This window comes from Microcaecilia unicolor, chromosome 4 (genome assembly GCF_901765095.1).
Source record: "Microcaecilia unicolor chromosome 4, aMicUni1.1, whole genome shotgun sequence".
Classification (NCBI taxonomy): Eukaryota; Metazoa; Chordata; class Amphibia; order Gymnophiona; family Siphonopidae; genus Microcaecilia; species Microcaecilia unicolor.
Window position 1 is genome coordinate 199,318,952 of NC_044034.1, and position 18,395 is coordinate 199,337,346.

Genomic DNA, 18,395 nt, shown 5'->3' on the forward strand with positions numbered 1-18,395 from the left:
AGGCAGGGAACACAGCCAGGGGAGGGTGAGCAAGTGGGGCGGGGGTGTCTTCAGTCTGCCGGTTCATGACTTCGGTAGTTTTACAAGGCAGGGATCACGGCCGATGGAAACAGGGAGCGGGCAGGTGAACCCCCGGACCCAGAAAAAAGGTACTGGTACGCCGTACCGGCGCGTACCGGCACAAAAAAAGCACTGCTTTTAGGCATGAGGATTTTATGGCATAAATCCCCATACCTACATTAGGCACAAATCTCCAGAATTTGATAATAGAACATAAGAATAGCCATACTGGGTCAGACCTGGCTATCCATCTAGCCCAGAATCCTGCTTCCAACAGTGGCCAATCCAAATCACAAGTACCTGGCAGAATCCCAAAAGTGGAATCATTCCATGTAGAATATCAAACAGTAGCAACATTCCATAATGAATCTCAAATAGCAGCAATATTCCATGTAGAATATCAAATAGTAACAACATTCCATGAAGAATCTCAAATAGCAGCCTACCAATTCCAGGGCAAGAAGTCTCCCATGTCTGTCTCAATAGTAGACTATAGACTTTTCCTCCAGGAACTTGTCCAAACCTTTTTAAACCCAGATATGCTAACTGCTGTTACTACATCCTCCGGCAAAGAGTACCAGAACTTAACTATTTGGTGAATGAAAAATATTTCCTTCTATTTGTTTTATAAGTATTTCCATGTTACTGTAAGTGAATGTGGCTCTAGTGATCATCCCCAACCTGCCCATGACCCTCCCATGGCCATGCCTCCTTTTCAGTTGTGCGCTAAACGATTTACATGCACATCTTTATAGAATAAATATGATCCTAGCATCTGTATTCTGAGCAAACTAAAACCTATGTTTATCCTCATAAACTGAGTGATTTTATCCCATTGCATGCAAGGAGATGTAGATTCGACTTTTTTTAGTCAAATCAGGATTACATCTCCCTGCGTACAATCAACTATAAGCAGGACTGACTCAGCATATCTTCCTGGAGAGGAATCTGTCTAATAACCTAGAAATAACAACATGAATTGGAATACAAATAAAACACTTAAATTTGTTCTATCAATAACCAAAGATGTATATATTCTTTTAGATTTCCACCTTTTTTCGGACGACATCCATATGTTTTTCTTCACGATTTAGCTTTATTCATTTCTCTAGGTTTTCCAAAAAATATATAGCTGTAGCGCTTACCATCATCACCATTCATGTTTTTTGGCTTTTTTGTTTTTTGATTTGTGTACCTTTGTATTAAAATTGCTTGTTTGTTTCAGGCAAATTGATAATTCATGTTTTTATTATTCTTTCCCCGCCATCTTCTTTTTATTTGATAATTGAAATGTATTATATTTTTTTATTTTTTAGTTTTGCATCAGGAACATCAGGCATCAGGAACAGCCCTTGGTGGTCCTGTCTTTTCCCTTATTTTTTATTTTTCATCTTTTTTATATTTTCATACCACTATTATTATTTTAATTCATCCATTTCTTGTATTTTTTTGTTGCAATACTTTTCGTTTAGTCTTTCTTTTCCAGACAGCATCAACCGTCATTTTTTTACACAGTGGTGGTTTCGATTTCCCAGATTAATGCACTGTCATCCCCATTTTTCATTTCATTATTTTTTATTGTTTTCGCTTTTAGCGTCATCTTTTTAGTATTTTTTATTGGCATGACGCTTTTGTTTTCACCAGGTTTGTGTATTTCATACTTTCACCATTTACTGTTCCAGAATTACAAGTCCGTTCTTATAGCAGTCGTCATTTCCGGTCCAGCGCTGGTGCTTTGTTTTTCTTTGTTATTTATATTATTTTTTGCTCCACCACTATTATATATATTTTTTATAACACCCAATTCCTTTTCTTTGTGTTTTTGGTTCCTTTTCAATTATTTTCCTTAGCATTGTTGGCTTGTTTCTTTAGAGCACGTCACTTCCGGTTTAGTGCTTCTCTGTTCCGTGATCTTCGGCGGTTTTGCTTTTGACACCTTTTTTCGTTTATAGTGCAGCTTTTTTCAGGTACACAATTCTTTTAGCTGTATTACCAGCAGTATGTGCAGTGCTTCCGACGGATTTTTCCTCAACAGTCTTCTTAAAGGTTAGTATTGCAGTGCCATTTAATTTTTTCAACTTGCTGCATATTCTTTGATTCACTCCATTTCCCAGTGGATTGTGCACAAACAATCACACACAATTTTGTGTTTTTTAAAATTTATTCTCTTATTCCATTCATGCATCATTATGCTGCTATGCGGGCTGCTCTTTTTTATGCCCATAACTGCCCCTGCTTGATCACACCCTCATCCGTATTCGTGTTTTCTGGTTGCTTGCCTTTTGTTTTTCCATTTTTTTGCTACTTATTTTATTTTGTTTTTTCTGTTTTTATGGATATATTCATATTTGTTTATTCTCAACAGACTACCTATGTTTCTTTTGAAGAATCATCCCTTATGTTATCCAGTAATACTCTGCACAAGAGGTCAGTGCTCCTCACTATATCACACAGTTTTCACAACATTTCACCAAGCGTCAATTCACTTTCTCAATTTAAGCTTCATATTTTCTGTCAGATTGCTGTGAGATCTTCAAAGGACCTCCATCATTATTGCTCTGCAGCATTCTGCACGGCAGGTTTGTATCACCAATAAACACTACATCGAGGATTGTTTATCTACAGCCTTTTAAATTGTTTCATTCCACAGTCATCATTGCCCATCTAAATTTGCCATTTTTTATATTTCTATATCAGGTTATATACGTCAACATGTATCACATCACTGTGTATATGCATATGGCGTTCTATATATAATGCGTATATATACTATAGCACCAGATTATTTATCTATATTATCATGATTTTTGATTTATTTCTTGTCCTTTTTACAATTTGTATTCTCAAATGGTCATTGTCTACTGCTTATATGCATGTGCATTTTATATTTTTCTGCTTTTAATGTTTAAATTTACATGTGTAGACACAATTGTTTGTTTATAATTTTTATCCATACAAAATATGCACGAGCTTTTGCTTTCTCTAGCAAACTATATTATTGTATTACCATTTTATATATCCATACATTTTTTTTATATATTTTTTTGTCATAAGTTTATTATATGCGTCTTTTACTATTATGTTTAGACCATTTTATAGAATTGCCATACACATATTTTTAGTGTTTACAAGTTGATTAATTTATTGTTTTAAACCATTTGTGTGCATTATATCTGTTTTTTTGTCTTTTTATTATATATAAATGTATGTTTTTATAGACTCCTGATGCAGGCCTGATGGCCGAAACACGACGTTGTGTCGAGTCTTCAAAACTTTTAATACAATTCTTTTAGGCCCCCATGCTTACATTTTTGCTATTATCTGCAAAATTACTTTAGTTAGAATTTTGAAACTCAAGGTATTACTCAAGTATGTCATTGTTGATAATATCCAGTTGTTCATATAATTTTTTTTCATAGGCATTATGGTGTAACAATGCTTGTTTGGTGAAAACTACATCTGTACGAATTGGGGGCCTTTTAGGCCCCCGCTGTTTTTATCATGTTCTCAGAAGTGTTTGTGTCTCAAGTTACTTTATTTGTACTCAGTAATGCTGGTGGAGGGGCCAGGGTGTGGATAATAACATGTGAGGATGTCATGTGATTTTTGGAGGGAGTGATAAGGCCATGACATCACCTCAGGTCCTCTGAACACTGAGGACAGTATACACTGTGAGCTAATTGCTGAAGGACCTGTGATAAGATAAACTGTTGAGAGGAAATCTGTTTCATTTTCTAACATCTAGTCAGCAATGGCACAGTCTTCCTCCAAGTGTCTGACTGACCAAGAGATTGAAGCGACTATGTTTCAAAGCGATGATGAAAGTGAACTATCTTTGTCTGATGAAGAATATCTGCCACCAGCTAATCAAACATCCTCATCCAGTGATTCTTCTGATGATGAAGAAGTGAATCTAGTGGATCCTCAAGAAGTGATAAGTAGAACATCCAAAACGAATGTTTTTTGGGACAGTAATCCTACATTAGTCGGACGTACTCCAATACACAATATTGTGAGACAGGCTCAAGGAGCTGTGGGAAGTCCCAGTTACTTTACCCCTAAAAATGTATTCTGTACTTATTTTTCTGACAATATTGCAGAAGAGGTCCTATTATGTTCAAACCTAGAAGGAAGACGTATCGCTTCAGCAAAAAATAAGTCCTGGAAAAATATCTCAAAAGAGGAACTTTATGCATATATTGGACTTTTCCTGCTGGCAGGGAGTCAAAAATCGTATGATGTCCCAATACGAGAATTATTTCTGGACCCACTTTCTGATCCACACTATAAGGCGACAATGTCAGTGGGCAGATATGATGAAATTAGAAGGATCATTCGCTTTGATGATAAGCGAACTCGTGCAGCGAGGTTTGAAACAGACAAATTAGCCCCTATCAGTTATATCTGGAACATATTTATCAAAAATTGCACAAAACTTTACAATCCTAGTACTAATGTTACTGTAGATGAGCAACTTGTACCGTTCAGAGGACGCTGCAAATTCATACAATACATGCCCAGCAAGCCAGCCAAGTACGGTATAAAAATCTTCTGGATGTGTGATTCTGCAAATTATTATGGCATAAATGGCGTAATCTACTGTGGCAAAGAGGTTGGTGCACCAGTACAGAAGGATCTGGGGTCTGAAATAGTCAAAACTCTTGCTGTTCCAATATTCAATTCAGGTAGAAACATCACCAAGGACAATTATTTCACCAATGTTGAACTAGGCAATTTTCTGTTTGCAAAAGCTATTACACTTGTTGGTACTATAAAGCAAAACAGACGAGAAATTCCAGCAGCACTCAAACACAATCGTCAGCGAGCACTTTATGAGAGTGTCTTTGGATTCAATAACAAAGCGACTTTGGTATCTTACAAGGCAAAGAAGGAGAAATCTGTAATTTTACTCAGTACCATGCATCACGATTGCAGTGTTGACAGCAATAACCAAAAATTGAAACCAGAAATCATCCTGCATTACAATGCAACAAAAGGAGGTGTAGATAAAATGGATGAGATGGTGGGAGAATATTCGTGTAAGAGGCAAACAAAACGATGGCCTGTAGTACTATTTTCAAATATGCTTGATGTAGCAGCCCTAAATTCATTCATTATTTATACAGAAACTCATCCTGAATTTCATGCACAGAGGAAGGACAGGAGACGCTTATTCTTGAAGGACCTTTGTCATGAACTTGTAATACCTCACATGATAGAGCGAAGCGACTTGAAATGCTTGCCAAAGAAAACTAAAGAAGCAATGAAACGGTGTGGCGTACAGTTTCAGATTACTCCAGAGCCAGGAGAAAGAAAACGAAAGCGTTGTTTCATGTGTCCAAGAAACATAGAGAGGAAAACTGAGCGATATTGTTCCACTTGTAAGGAAACTGTTTGCAAAGAACACTCTTCTGAAAAAATAACATGTCAGAATTGTTTGGAAGACTAATATAATAGAAAAGAAAGTTAGAATAAAAATGTAGCTGCAGCTAGTTTGCTATAGATTTCTATGCATTTTTGTGTGTTTTCATGTCTTTGCGTGAAATTTGGGAAAAAAAAGATTTTTTGGTGTTTTCTGTGAAAAATTATAATTAAAATGTTGTCCACTATTCATATTTTATTGAGCAATTTTGAAATAAACTTGTGAAAGTTATTTAAGTGTGTTTTTCTACATTATGTGCATGGGGGCCTAAAAGGCCCCCATGACGTTAATATGTATATTTTTAACGTCATGCGTTCTAGGGTTAACGAACATCCTCCAGTTTCTGGCATCCTTGGTCGCTCTCCCACTCTTTGCATCTTTCTGTTTTTACCTTGGGGTGTTTGAGTTCTCCGCTTGCCGGCGGATCTCCTTCCAAGACTGAAAGCGGAACTCAAGCCAGGCAAAGTTCAGCATGATTTGAACAATGGGCTTTTTGTTTTTTTCCTCAGATCCACTGGAATATTGTCAGTGGAAGTACAAAAGAAATTTAACAAAACTGTTGCAGATCCAGAACCTGAAGAAACTCAAATTTAAATTTTTTGAAGATCCAAAGTGAATATTTCAAATACATTTGGATATCTGTCCAAATGGTTTGTTGAACCAACTTGAATCTTAAAATTGTTTTCAGATTTGTGGAATTGTTTAATGAATGTGATTTGAAGTCATTCACACATTTCTTTATTTTATGTTTATGTTAGGTTTATGTTTATGTTTATAATTCACAGACAATGGAACTGAATTTAACCAAGCCTACCAGTATTTCTTCCCTTTTCTTACCATTTGCAGGACACCACAATAAGACATTACATATCCGGCCTCTGCAGCTCCCAGGTCAAAGGAGTTGAAGGAAATAACAGCAAACATTACCATGAAGAATCCTAACAAGAGGAACAGAGATGAATAAACAGACTGTTCAATTAATCCCCAGTCCCCAGTGGACAACTACCAACAGTACATGCCTCCAACTCAAACAATCTAGACCATTTTACAGAAAAGCCTGTTAAATCCTATTATAGGGCTATAACTTTGTTTTCCTTGAGAACCAGAGCTGGTGCAAGGGCAATGGATGCCCTAGGTGAACCTTCAAATCCCCTCCCCCAATTAACTTTCAGGCTCCTAGTCTGCAGCCTCCATGACCATCACACAAATGCCCTGTAAAAATGTAGGTTAAATGCTGATGGCATTTTGAGTTTGTGTTTCTATTGTTTTGCTTAGATTGAAGTTGCTCTTGGTTTCCAAGAAGCTGCTGCCCTAGGTGACTTCCTGGTATTGCCTAATGTTGGGCCAGCCCTGTTGAAAACTGAAAGCTTCTTCACCAGATTTAAGCAGGTCTGACAACCCGATTCTTCCAGCAAGCATTTAGTACCTGTGCACTTCAGGCACTGCACTCATGTCTAGAAAATTCTGTATGCCAGGGTTCATAACATCCTAGGTACCAAGTTGCTATGGTGTCGAAAAATTGAATCCTGGCACTGGGATTTCATGTTAATGTAGCTGCTGAATAAAGTAGCTCTAGGTACACCTCCAGGTGTGGCTTTCATTAGGTTTAAGCTGAATGGTGCAGGAAATTTCAGTGGAAGTCTCACGAGATTTACGTCTGCAAAACTTGCAATAGAATTTATGCACCATGGGATAAATTCAAGATAGGGCACCTAACTGCTGTTTATAGAATATTAGTGTAAATGTTGATTTACATGTTTAACTTTAGGTGCAAGCACTTATTGCCATGCTACATGTGCCTAAGTGATGTCAGTTATGCCCATAAGTGCTAGTATACTATAACCTGCATGTGATAATCCTAGTCCCTGAACCACCCATTCCGCTCACATGTTGACACATCTGCAGAAGTTGCGCATAACAGATTTTGCATGCGTATCTTCTAGAATACCCACTAAGGGCAGTTGAGCATGTAACTGCTAATTGGCACAAATTAGCACTCATTTGTGGCCCATTATTGTTCTCTAACCCTAAGTAGCACTTGCTAATTTGCATAAATTTGTGTGCCCAACTTTATAAAATTTGGGGACATGTGCTTTAAATCTAATGAAAGGTGCAGGTGTACATAGAGCTCCTTCGGTGGCAGTGATATGACAGCAATGTGGTGTGAAAGAAATGGTAGGAGGAGTGGTGATGGATGGATTGGTGCCTCTCCTTTTCCCCTCACACCCTGTATAAAGATGTGGGATCGGCCCGTGATCCTATGAATGGGGAGAGAGTGAGTGATCATGAAAAGGCCAGCAATGGAGGTCCTGCCCTTCATCTACCACTTCTCTCTGCTGAATGGATGCTGAAAGGTTCTCAGGTGAACTCTGTGGCTCCATCTGCAGAGATCTTAGCATATCCAAGATGCTGGGGGTTTCCATGGGATGAGATGATGGTGTGAACTAGCTGCTCATAAGTTATAAAACAACAAAACCTTCCAGACTGGCCCTATTTTGTGATGATTTCATGCAGAATGCCTTTGTAAATTTGTTCTAGGAAAATTCTGGTAGCACACTCTGAAATAGTGTGGCTGGATGAAGACACAAAGTCACCAATGGGCTTAATTTCGAAAGTGATTGTCTTCCAACATAAATCGGGAGATGGCTGGCGAGCTCTCAAAAGCGGCGAAATCGGTATAATCGAAAGCTGCTTTTTTGACACCATCACCACTTTCCAAGCCGGCGAAAGTTCAAGGGGGCATGTCTGCGGCGTAGTGAAAGCGGGACATGGGCTGGCATGGGCGTGACTACCAGATGGCCGGCTTCAGCGCATAATGAAAAAAAAAGCGGCGTTAATCAGTATTTCGCCGGTTTTACTTGGTCCTTTTATTTTCACAACCAAGCCTCAAAAAGATGCCCCAACTCACCAGAAGACCACCGGAGGGAAAGGGATGACCTCCCCGTACTCCCCCAGTGGTCACCACCCCCTCCCACACTAAAAAAATAAAAATAAAAACCTTTTTTGCCAGCCTCAAATGTCATACCCAGCTCCCTGACAGCAGTATGCAGGTCCCTGGAACAGTTTTTGTTGGTTGCAGTGGACTTCAGGGAGGCGGACCCAGGCCCATCCCCTGTGCACTACCTATTACACTTGTGGTGGTAAGTGTTGAGCCCTCCAAACCCCCCCAAAACCCACTCTACCCACATGTAGGTGCCTCCCTTCACCCATAAGGGCTATGGTAGTGGTGTAGAGTTGTGGGGAATGGGTTTTGGGGGGGATTTGGGGGCCTCAGCACCTGGGAGGTATTTGTATATATTTTTTTTAATTTTTAGAAGTGCCCCCTAGGGTGCCTGGTTGGTCCTGGCATGTCAGGGGGACCAGTGCACTACAAATGCTGGCTCCTCCCATGAGCAAATGCCTTGGATTTAGCCGGGGTTGAGATGGCCACTTTTAGTTTCCATTATTGCTGAAAAACAAAACCGGCCATCTCAAACCCGGCGAACTCTGGTATTTGGCTGGGCCAAACCATATTATCGAAAGGAAAGATGGCCGGCTGTCTTTTTCGATAATACGGTTCGGCCAGCTGTTTGCGGTGCCGCCAAAATAGATTGCCGGCAATCTATTTTGCCAGCATCATCCGATTATTCCCCTCCAAGTTACTCAAATACATTGTTAGTGTTGCCAGCATGTGAAGTCTATAGTTGGGGACACAGGGAAATCTCACAGGCCTAAACTACAAATGAATTACTTTCTAGGAGATCCATTTCCTGCAGACTAGACCTGATCAATGTGTGCTATCATCAAATGACAGATTGAAATAATTTATTTTTCATTAATGCCCCATCTTCTCTATCGTAAAAACAGAATTATAAGCAGGAGGAAAAACACAGCCTTTGAATTTTTCCTACTTCCTGGCTTTCAGTGACTTGGTTTCCTTTCTTGCATGGTGTGTGATTAATCAAGTGACACCATGGTCCCTTTCCCAGGGCCAGGAGTATGGAATAGAACAGATATCTCTTTTGGTAAGTTCCTGGCCATATGTAACAGCTGCTCATATTTGATCCCTTGTCATGGAATCTATGCAGGACAGGCCAGTGTAAAGAGCCATTTTACCTGGAAGGGCAATTTGATCAAGTGCTACTAAGGCCAGGTCTGAAAATTATGTCAGATTGTTCTCTGATAGAGATGCCTGGGACATGGGGGGGGGGGGGGGGGGGGAGAGAAGGGAAGGGGTCTGGCTGAGGGACTACCTCAGAGGTGGTGAGAGATGACTCTTGAGGGTAAGGGATTGGGACTGCTGGGACATAGACTAGGTAAGGGAAAGAGAGAGAAAGACTAGTGGGAACATGGGTCATTATGAAATATGAAGCAAAAAGGCATTTGCCTCAGACGACGACAACCCCGGGCAGGAAATACATCTCATGTGAAACACACCCTAGTGCTTTCCCTCTTACTGCATTGCAGCAGCCAAGCAGGGGAGGCAATGGGCAGGGCACAATTTTGGTGCCCTCGCTTCCCTTGTGGCCTGTGCAGCTGAATACCCACATATAGCTTGCTATGGCCCTGCCTCAGACACAGCAGTTAGGGACACTGTTATGCTGCTGACAGCATGGGGGATGGCACTGTGCAGTGGTGCATTGCCTGGTTTACTTTTACTAAGCTGCAGTAAAAAGGGGCCTGCGCTAGCGTCAGTGTGTGTTTTTGATGCGTGCTGAGGCCGCCTTTTACCACAATGGGTAAAAGGCTGGCCATTTTTAGGGAAAAGAAATAGCCGTGCAGTAAGTGAACCACTTACCATATGGCCATTTCGGTGAGGAGCCCTTACTACCACCCATTGAGATGGCGGTAAGGGCTCCCGCACTAACTGGGCAGCGTGCAATTTTACCCAATTATTGCCAGTTAAGTTCCGGCACTACAAAAATCTTAAAAAATTCTGTAGCACCAGAAATGGCGTGCACTGGGGGTGGGAACTACCACTGGGCTCCTGAGGTAGTTCTGGATTGGCGCACACCAACCCTATATTAAAAGGGCCCTAAGCTTTTCCCCATTAACACAAAATGAGAAAAGACTTGATATGCAAAACTATGCCAGGGGAATGAGAGGCATTGTGGGAGGGGTCTAAGTGGCTGGTTCCTGGGTTTTCAGGCTGGCTTTTAAAAACAAAATGTGTCAAGGCCTGATATAAACTACACTAAACGACACAACTTAAAGCTTAGATTTCACTTATGTATCTATAGTTGCTGACTGGCTCCAGGTTTGCCCGGCAGGGTTGATCCAGTTCTGGATTTTCTCCACTGCATGCAGGAACTTGGGTAGTTATTTATCACTGATGAAGTAATATATAAGCACTTATAAGTAGACAAATAAATATTATATGCAGGCTTTCACTGGTGTCTTTGGGTTATTTTTTCCTCATTATTTACTTTTTCTACTCTATTGAGCATTTTCTTCGTCTGCATAGATTTTTAAAAAATCTTGTTTAGACCTTTTTATAAGGTGAGTTACATTCAGGTACTGTAGGGATTGCCCTGTCCCTGGAAGACTTACATTCTAAGGAGCCCTTTTAATTAAGGGTGTTAAGCCCTTAATGCAGAGTTATCACACGAGAACAGACTACTGCAAAACATTTTAAAGCATTCTGTGGTATTTAGCCTGTTAACACAGAGCAACCTGCATGTTACCTATTAAAAACAAATATTTTTGCAGGGGGTTTGTTATAGGCAGAGAGTGGGAGTTTCCTGCATTTTGCAACTAGGGCATTATGATTACTGTGTGCTAACGCAGAAACCCTAGCACCTCCTAAATAGGAGAAGTGCTCTCATGTTAACTGTATGCAGGTGCCATGCACTAATGACAACCTACATTAAAATATTTTTAAAAATTCCACCATAAGTGGAAATCTGGGCTTAGTGTGTGGGAAAGTCATGTGTTAAAGCACATTAAGCCCAGGTTTCACCTCATTTTAGAAACTAGGCTCCTAGTTTTGTACCTGAGGCAATGAAAGGCTAAATTTATTTGGATTTTGCTTACATCTTTTTTAGTAGTAGCTCAAGATGAGTTACATTCTGGTATTTCCCTGTCAGTCTCACAATCTAAGTTTGTACATGAGGCAATGGAGGGTTAAGTGACTTGTCCAAGATCACAGGAAGCAGCAGTGGGATTTGAACCTGGCATTTTCTGGATGTCAAGTCCAGTGCACTAACCACTAAATCACTCTTCCTCTCTGAAGTTGAAAGATCAGCAGTGGGATTGAAACCAGCTCCCCTAGTTGTTAGGCTACTGCTCTAACCATTAGGCTATGCTTCTATTTGAATGGCAGGCTTGATCGAGTTGCTTGATCCAATTATCCCCAAAGCATGCATAGACTTATTGCTTTAATTTTATAAATGCAAGATCCAAATCCAAACCACCATTAACCCCCACCTCCTTCCACCAGTCCAGACCTGATAAACACACATTCATGTGTGAGAGAGAAGACCTTTAACCAACAGGGACATGCATTTGGTTCTCTCCAAATTAATGCAAATTGAGGGTAATTTTATGACAGGGTACCTATTTCTAGGCGTTTATGGGACCATTTTATGAGGTCTTTATGAGTTTTTAGCTCGCGGTAGAAATCAGCTGGTGGTAAATGCTGAGACGCCCATTTCGGCATTTACCGCCAGCTGATTTCTAACATGGCTTAGTAAAAGACCCCCTTACTTACCTAATGTCTTCTGTGCTAAAAAAGCAGCTAACACGGTAAAAATCCCACATTAGCTGCTTGATGCTGGAGTGGGCCGGAGCTGGGCATGACATGGGTAGGCAGACATGGGTAGCTGTGACAGCTAGCACATAGGTTGGTACCATGCGCTAGCTGGTTGCGCAGCTGAACTTACTGTCACCTCAAGAGGAGATGATGTGAACCAGTAGTTCACTAGTACAGCTGCGTCTAGCTTAGGTGCTACAGCCATTTTGGATCCCGGCATAAGAACATAAGAGTAGCCATACAGGGTCAGACCAATGGTCCATCTAGCCCAGTATCCTGTTTTCCAAACAGTGGCCAAGCCAGGTCACAAGTACCTGGCAGAACCCAATTAGCAGCAACATTCCATGCTACCTATCCTGGGGCAAGCAGTTGCTTCCCCATGTCTGTCTCAATAGCAGACTATGGACTTTTCCTCCAGGAATTTGTCCAAACCTTTTTTAAACCCAGATACGCTAACCGCTGTTATCACAATGAGATCTAGAGCTTAACTATTTGTTGAGTGAAAAAATATTTCCTCCTATTTGTTTTAAAAGTATTTCCATGTAACTTCCTCGAGTGTCCCCTAGTCTTTATACTTTTGGAACGAGTAAAAAATCGATTTACTTCTACTCGTTCTACACAACTCAGGGTTTTGTAGACCTCAATCATATCTCCCCTCATCCTTCTCTTTTCCAAGCTGAAAAGCCCTAACCTCTTTAGTCTTTCCTCTTACGAGAGGAGTTCCATCCCCTTTATCATTTTGGTCGCTCTTTTTTGAACCTTTTCTAATTCCGATATATCTTTTTTGAGATACGGCTACCAGAACTGAACGTAATACTCAGGGTGTGGTCGCACCATGGAGCAATACACATATTGTTTTTTATCTTATTCACCATCGCTTTCCTAATAATTCCTAGCATCCTGTATGATTTTTTGGCCACTGTAGCACACTGAGCAGAAGATTTCAGCACATTATCTACAACGACACCTAGATCTTTTTCTTGAGTGCTGACCCCCAGGGTGGACCATAGCATCAGGTAACTATGATTCGGATTATTCTTTTAAACGTGCATCACTTTGCATTTGTCCACATTAAATTTCATCTGCCAGTCTGGCAGCCCCTGTGTTGCCTTGGTGGAGGGAGGCCTTCTAAATGGAGAGCATCACCCTGGTGAAGTGGGAAATAATCCTGTAGCCAGGACTAGCCCACCAGTGGATGCAATATCCTCTTGCACCGAGGAACCGTCTCCAGGAGCTTCTGCCCAGGAGGGAAGGGTTACGACAGCTGTTGTAGTTGGTGATTCAATTATTAGGCATGTAGGTAGCTGGGTGGATGGTGGACGTGAGGATTGCCTGGTGACTTGCCTGCCTGGTGTGAAGGTGGCGTACCTCACGCATTACCTAGATAGGATTTTAGATACTGGTGGGGAGGAGCTAGCTGTCTTGATACATATAGGTACCAATGACATAGGCAAATGTAGGAGGAAGGTTCTGGAAGCCAAATTTAGACTCCTAGGTGGCAAGCCGAAATCCAGATCCTCCAGGGTAGCATTTTCAGAAATGCTCCCCATTCCATGTTCAGGGCACCAGAGACAGGCAGAGCTCCGGAGTCTCAATGGATGAGACGATGGTTCATGGAGGAGGGTTTTATATTTGTTAGGAACTGGGCAACATTCTGGGAAAGGGGGAGCCTATTCCAAAAGGATTGGCTCCACCTTAACCAGGGTGGGACTAGGCTGCTAGCATCAGCATTTAAAAAGGAGATAGAGCAGCTTTTAAACTAGAAACTGGGGGAAGGCCGACAGTCATAGTAACATAGTAAATGACAGCTGATAAAGACCTGTACAGTCCATCCAGTCTGCCCAACAAGATAAACTCATTTTACATGGTATGTGATACTTTATATGTATACCCGAGTTTGATTTGTCCTTGCCATTCTCAGGGCACAGACCGTAGAAGTCTGCCCAGCACTCTTCTTGTACTAAAAGTTCTGAAGCTAATGTTGAAGCCCCTTAAAATTTACACTCAAGCCCATCTATATCTATTCAGTCACAATCAGGGCATAGACCGTAGAAGTCTGCCCAGCACCAGTTTTGCTTCCCAATTACCGGTGTCTCCACCCAATCTCCACTACGATTCTGTGGATCCATTCCTTCTAAACAGGAATCCTTTGTGTTTATCCCATGCATATATGAATTCCATTACCGTTTTCATCTCCACCACCTCCTGCGGGAAGGCATTCCATGTGTCCACCACCCTCTCTGTGAAAAAATACTTCCTGATATTACTCCTAAGCAGTGGCGTAGCTACGTGGGGCCTGAGGGGGCCGGGGCCCCTGCAGATTCACCCCAGGACCCCCCTCCCGGCGAACCCGCCCCCACCGCCGCCTACCTTTACTTTTGCTGGCGGGGGATCCCACTCCCCGCCAGCCGTCGTCTTCTCAGTCCTTCCTGCACTTCAATTTGTTTGCTGACGTCCTGCACGTAATTGTACGTGCAGGACGTCAGACTCAGAGAACAGTTCTGTTCTCAGTTCTGTTCTCTGAGTCTGACGTCCTGCACGTACAATTACGTGCAGGACGTCAGCAAACAAATTGAAGAGCAGGAAGCGACTGAGAAGAAGACGTCGGCTGGCGGGGAGTGGGATCCCCCGCCAGCAAAAGTAAAGGTAGGCTGCAGCGGCGGCGGGTTCGCGGCGGGAGGGGGGGCGGCAATGTCGGCGGTGGGGGGGCGGTGCCGGGGGGAGGGCTAAAATGTGCCCCCTCCCCCCGGGCTCTGGACCCCTCACCCACGGAAGGCTGGCTACGCCCCTGCTCCTGAGTCTGCCCCCCTTCAACCTCAATTCAGGTCCTCTAGTTCTACCACATTCCCATCTCCGGAAAAGGTTAATTTGCGGATTAATACCTTTCAAATATTTGAACGTCTGTATCATGTCACCCCTGTTTCTCCTTTCCTCCAAGGTATACGTGTTCAGGTTGGCAAGTCTCTCCTCACATGGTTTGCAACGCAAATCCCATACCATTTTTGTAGCTTTTCTTTGTACCGCTTCCAGTCTTTTTACATCTTTAGCAAGATATAGCCTCCAAAACTGAACACAATACTCCAAGTGGGGCCTCACCAACGACTTGTAGAGGGGCATCAACACCTCCTTTCTTCTGCTGGTTATACCCCTTTCTATGCAGCCTAGCATCCTCTGGTCATGGCTGTCGCCTTGTCACACTGTTTCTTCACCTTTAGATTCTCGGACACCAACACCCAAAGTCTCAGTCGAGTTTACTAATCTCTCCCCTCCTATCTGGTATCTCTCTTTTGGGTTTCTGCACCCCAAGTGCATCACTCTACACTTCTTGGCATTAAATTTTAACTATTTAAATACAGGGGATATACCAGAGCACTCCTATATAAATCACTTACTAAATGTGCTCCAGACCAACAATACTCATATCCAAATTCTGTTTATTGTAACAAAACACACATCAACATACTTACACACCCTTTCATGTTTGAACAAAGCTCAATCCTGCTTACATAATACTTGTAACAAATTGCTCACATTACACTATAAAACTTCATTAACAGGTGATAGTATTAGTGGTGGAGGGGCTTCCGTGTTTCAATGACTCAGAGGGCTATGCTGAAGGGTTACTCATATCAGACAGGCCTCTGAGGAGAAACCAGACAAAGAGTGTCCCAAACTAGGGAGAGTGGAAAGATGGTGACCTGAAGCTCGTACGCTCAACGGCCTAGCTGTCCTCTGAAGTTTTGTCTTTGTTTACTTGAAATTTCCTCTTTGCACCTGCAGTTACCTTAACTGAGAGGAAGGGGACAATGGGGGGTCAGCCGCCAATGGCCAGAGTTTTGTCCCCTGTGCAGCAAGTGTGGGACCGCTACGCAACGAGCTGCACACAGATGACTGGGTTGATGAGTCCATTGATTAGCGCTGGCAAAGGAGCGTCGATGCTCTTGGACCTGGAAACAACTTCATCGCTCTCAAATCATTTAACCACCATGTCCAAAGGAGTGGAGGAGTGAGTTAGGAGTGTATGCTGAAATGGAAGTCGTTTACAGCTGAACCCGTGTCGGCGGTGCCACTCCTAAAGCCATAAGAGCTATCAGCTTGGAGTTTTTGGCTCCCGTGGAGGTTACATTGAATATCATCTGGAAGGCACACCAGGACCTAACGGTGGTAGTAAATAATTTTGCTTCAGATATAATCTTATTAGTGAGCCACATGGATAATCTAATCGAATCCTTTGAGAATGAAAAATTGATACAGCAAATGAAGTTCTACAGGAATAGGAAACGGTTAAGATTTTGAAAATGAAATGATTCCTCTTAGTATATTAATTCAAAAGGAGTGAAGCCTGTGAAACTGGGATTACTTTAATCAGTGGGAATTGGATCAGAGATTCAAGTGCTTGTATTGTTAAATAATTTCTGGTTTTAAAAGGGGGAAAAATGAAATCAGGTGTATTGTTTCCACTAATATTGGACAATAAGTATGTTTCCAACAAAATTAATTGACTATACACCGTTTTGGGTTTGAGGAGGCCAACCAGATGATCAATGTGGAATAATGATTCAGATAAATAATAACTGGGGATAATCAGGTTAATAGCACGTTTTCTTGGTTTACTGTTGTTTAATTGATCTCCTTGTCTTGTTTCACTCTCCCTATTTATTTTGTGGTCTAAGAAAGAGAAAGATTGTATATAATTCATTTATCTAGTTGAGATTGTTTTCTTCTAATATTGTATTAATGTACAGTCATCTCTGTATTGCTGTTTGCAAGTGACCCTTGTAAAATGAAAAATTATAAATAAATGATTAAAAAAACAGGTGATAGTATTTAAGCTAAATTGTCCATTCATGTCATGCAAGTCATCATGTAACATTATAAAAATTTGTTTTTTCTTTGGTCAATATGCACGCATTTGATGTCAGTTGCATACAAATCAAAATTGCCTTTTGTAACACAGTTCCACACTTTCATACACCAAGAGGTGAGAGTTTATTGTGGCTATGGTATGTTTTGTTGGGCTTTTACAGAGTATATGGGAAGTAGTTCCTCCTGAAGAAGTACCACGAAATGCGGCCATTCATAGAGGAACTGAGGAACGTCTTGGAATATGTTTAAATTTGGATGCACTGAGTGATGCTCTTCTGCAATGTTTGAGCACTAATAGAACGGGAGCAAATTGTGCCATTTCATGGAAGAGTAAAAGTTTTCTACAATTGCTCTTAGTGTATGAAAGTGTGGAACTGTGTTACAAAAGGCAATTTTGATTTGCATGCAACTGACATCAAATGTGTGCATATTGACCAATGAAAAACACATTTTTTTCCTTCCGAGGACAGTTATGGTCAGACAATAGGAGGAACTGATATGTGGAGGGGCATTTTTGAAAGATACGTCCAAGTTGCGATTTAGGTCTTTACAAAACATCCAAATCCAGGGATGGGGAAAACCATATTTTCGAAAAAAGATGGATGTCCATCTTTCGTTTCGAAAATACCATCAGAGACATCCAAATCCTTAAATTTGGAAGTCCCTAGACATGGATGTTTCTGACTTTCAGCGATTTTCGAAACCAAAGACGTCCATGTCAAAAACGTCCAAATGCAAGCCATTTGGAGGTGGGAGGAGCCAGCATTTGTAGTGCACTGGTCCACCTGACATGCCAGGACACCAACTGGGCACCCTAGGGGGCACTGCAGTGGACTTCATAAAATGCTCCCAGGAACGTTGCTCCCTTACCTTGTGTGCTGAGCCCTCCAAAATCCACTACCCACAACTGTACACCACTACCCCTTACGGGTGAAAGGGGGCACCTATATTTGGGTACAGTGGGTTTGTGGTGGGTTTTGGAGAGCTCGGTGTTTCCTCCACAAATGTAACAGGTATAGCTCCCTGCTTCTCTTGTTTTTGTTTACTTTCCTCACATAAAGATCATTTGCCATATTTATAGCAGCCTTTAGTTTTGACCACTGATTTTCCACATCTCCTAAGCCTTCCCACGCCAACAGCTCCTTCTTCAGGAATTCCCCATTTTATCAAAATCAGTACGTCTGAAATCCAGTACTTTGAGTTTTGTGCGTCCGCACTTCGCCTTCGCCATATAGTTTGATGATCACCCACCTGTTTACTGGAAACACTTCCTCTATTCGTGAGCACTAGATCCAGCATCAACCCTTCCCTCATGGG

At 41.6% G+C, this 18,395-nt stretch overlaps 1 protein-coding gene across 1 annotated transcript in view; it reads right to left on the reverse strand.

The window, feature by feature from the left end:
- SLC22A18 (solute carrier family 22 member 18) overlaps nucleotides 1–18,395 on the reverse strand; it is a 206,015-nt gene that overhangs the window by 123,696 nt on the left and 63,924 nt on the right. Inside the window, exon 5 of the mRNA XM_030201121.1 lies at nucleotides 6,320–6,420. Coding sequence (XP_030056981.1) covers nucleotides 6,320–6,420 — 101 coding nt within the window. The remainder of the gene's footprint in view (nucleotides 1–6,319; nucleotides 6,421–18,395) is intronic.